The sequence below is a fragment of the Microtus ochrogaster genome, unplaced genomic scaffold (genome assembly GCF_000317375.1).
Source record: "Microtus ochrogaster isolate Prairie Vole_2 unplaced genomic scaffold, MicOch1.0 UNK74, whole genome shotgun sequence".
Taxonomy (NCBI): Eukaryota; Metazoa; Chordata; class Mammalia; order Rodentia; family Cricetidae; genus Microtus; species Microtus ochrogaster.
Window position 1 is genome coordinate 689,357 of NW_004949172.1, and position 2,898 is coordinate 692,254.

The window sequence follows — 2,898 nt, forward strand, 5'->3', positions numbered from 1 at the left end:
CCAGTCTCTCTGTCAGATCTGCACACATACGTACACGCAGTTCATTGTGATGGACTCTAGAAGAATTCATTATGGCTGTGCTATGATACGGGTAAAGGGGATCCCTTTCACTCAGGAAAGTCCATGTTCCCACATGTCTTCCTGCTCCTTGCCGGGGTGTGGCTGGGGCTGTGATGGCAGCCCCCTTCTTGGGTGTGGGATAAATGAGGCTGGGCTCCTGGTGTCTGATGGTCTCCTTCCCTTCAGCTCTTCCCTAGGGTGAAGTCTCAGAGGAGCAAGATCTAGCAGGAATGAAGGGCAATCGTCAAGGAGAAAAGTGCAAGCCAGCCTGCCTTCCACCTGGACCTTCCTAATCCAGCTACTGCTGAGTTTACTTTCGCCCTCATCTCCAGAGGGGTGCAGCCTGCACCAGAAGTTCTCGTTCTTCCAGACGCTTGAGGAAGGGCAGCCCCAGACTTAAGATTAGGAAGCCACCTTAGGCATTGGGGTGAGGTGGGGCTGAGGACCTTTGTGGGCAGGAGACCCCACATGCACACTTGCCAAATCAGATCTGGTTCAAAGAACCTCCTAACTACCAGCGAGCCACTGCGCTGTCACAGCTGACACTGGCAGGGTGACCCACCCCTTCATTGCTGTCCTCCCTTCCCCATTCCTCCCAGCAGCCTTGAGGCCTGGGTGAGGCGCGTGGCTCCTTAGCAGGATGTCAGCGCCCCACCTCCCCAACCAAGTGCCTTCACACCCGTGTGGCTTATGTTTGTAATGACATGGGAACTGTTTTCTTTATAAATAAAGGTTGTTTGCACAGATATGAACTTCATTTTGATTATGTTCAGACTCCAAGAATGCTGTCTGTGCTCCAGAGGGACCGCTTAGCTTTTGTTAACTTGCCACAAACCTCAGCAAGGTACTTCTCACAGAGAGTCACACGGAAGTCTAATATTTTTATTTTATTGTTAATTTTTTGAGACAATGTCTAACTGTATAACTCTACCTGGACTAAAGATGAACGCAACCACACGCAGGTTATTTTATTTTATTTTTTAAAGTTTTTTGAGGCACATTTTCTCCTTGTAGCTCTAGCTTTCCTGGAACTCACTCTGTAGACCAGGCTGTCCGCGAACTCACAGAGATCCTCCTGCCTCTGCCTCCTGAGCGCTGGGATTAAAGGTGTGGACCACCTCCCTGCTCATGCCCAGTTTTTTAAAGACTTTGAGACAGGATTTTATCTATTGTGCAATCTAGGCTACCTTTAAATCTTCGTGCCTCAGACCCCGGAGGAGCTGAGGGTGATATATCTATCTGCCCCACCATGACCAACTTCTATTGAGTTCATTAATTTCTTAGCAAAGAAAAACATTTTAATCTGACCACACTAGGAAGTGGAGCAAATGAGAAAGGCCCAGTGAGCCAAGATGTTTAGAAGGGAAATAAAGAAAAATGAAAAGGTCTGGTGCACCTTCCTGATGTAGGTAGGTCTTCTATCTATCTGTTGCTTTCATTGGTTAATTAATAAAGAAAACTGCTTGGCCTGGTAGGTCAGAACATAGGTAGGTGGGGAAGACAGAACAGAATTCTGGGAGGAAGAAGGCAGTGAGACAGACGCCATGCTTCTTCAACCCGAGAAGGATGTAGGTTAGAATCTTTCCCCGGTAAGCCACCATCTCGTGGTGCTACACAGATTATTAGAAATGGGTTAATCAAGATGTGAGAATTAGCGAATAAGAGGCTAGAACTAATGGGCTAGGCAATGTTTAAAAGAATACAATTTGTGTGTTGTTATTTTGGGTGTAAAGCTAACCATGTGGGAGTCGGGCGGGATGAAAAGCAGGCCTGCTTGCCTCATCACTATGCCTTCCTCCAAGTCCATCTTCAGGGTCCTAACGAGAGGTTTGAGTTGAGAGGGCGAGAGGTATGTGTAACTGAGCTTCTGGACATGGTGAGGTACTGCCCATCACTGGCCCGTTAGCGTCTGGCTGGGCTTGACTCTGACCCACAAGGTGGTTTCATCCATGATCAAGAACTGTGAAATCTCAAACCAAGAGACAAGTTTCTTCACTAACTGCCACCAGTGTGTGTGCAAAGGATGCGTTTCATTTGGGGACTTGGGCAGTGGTGGCGCATGCCTTTAATCCCAGCACTTGGGAGGCAGAGGCAGGCAGATATCAGTGAGTTTGAAGCCAGCCTAGTCTACAGGGTGAGTTCCAGGACAGGCTCCAAAGCTTCGGGGAGAAACCCTGTCTCTAAAACAAACAAAAAAGCAAAGACAACTGCAAGCTGATGAGATGGCTCAGCGGGTCAATGTACTTACCACTTCCAAAACTCTGAGTTCACGTTCCAGGATCTGCACGGTGGAAGGGAAGAAGCTTCCTGTAAGTTCTTCTCAGACAGCCACAGCACATGCCCATGTAGCTCATAAAGAAATAGAATATAATTTAAAAGGAAAGAAAGTGGCTGGAGAGATTGCTCAGTGGTTGAGAGCACTGTTGCTCTTGCAGAGGACCTGGGTTTGGTTTCCAGCACCCACATAGTGGCTCATAGCCATCCATAGCTCCAGTACCAGGGGATCTGATTCCTTCTTCTGACCTCCGAGGGCACCAGGTATACACCTGATACACATAAGTGCATGCAGGCAAACACTCATACACATAAAGTAAAATAGTTAGAAAGAAAAATAGCCAGGCATTATAGCACACATCTTTAATCTCAGCATTAGGGAGGCAGGGGCAAATGGATTCTGTGAGTTAAGCCCAGTCTAATCTACAGAGTGAGTTCCAGGACAGCCAGAGCTAAGTAGAGTCCCTGTGTCGAAGAAGAAGAAGAAGAAGAAGAAGAAGAAGAAGAAGAAGAAGAAGAAGAAGAAGAAGAAGAAGAAGAAGAAGAAGAAGAAGAAGAAGGGAA

The 2,898-nt window shown here is 47.3% G+C and overlaps 1 protein-coding gene across 2 annotated transcripts in view; it reads left to right on the plus strand.

Annotated features, from left to right (window-relative positions):
- The window catches only part of Ppp1r13l (protein phosphatase 1 regulatory subunit 13 like), a 19,615-nt gene extending 18,818 nt beyond the window's left edge, over positions 1–797 (plus strand). For both annotated transcript variants that reach the window (XM_026777592.1, XM_026777591.1), the window contains one exon: positions 247–797. In XM_026777592.1, coding sequence (XP_026633393.1) covers positions 247–285 — 39 coding nt within the window. In that variant the 3' untranslated portion in view covers positions 286–797. The remainder of the gene's footprint in view (positions 1–246) is intronic.
- Positions 798–2,898: the final 2,101 nt, after the last annotated feature.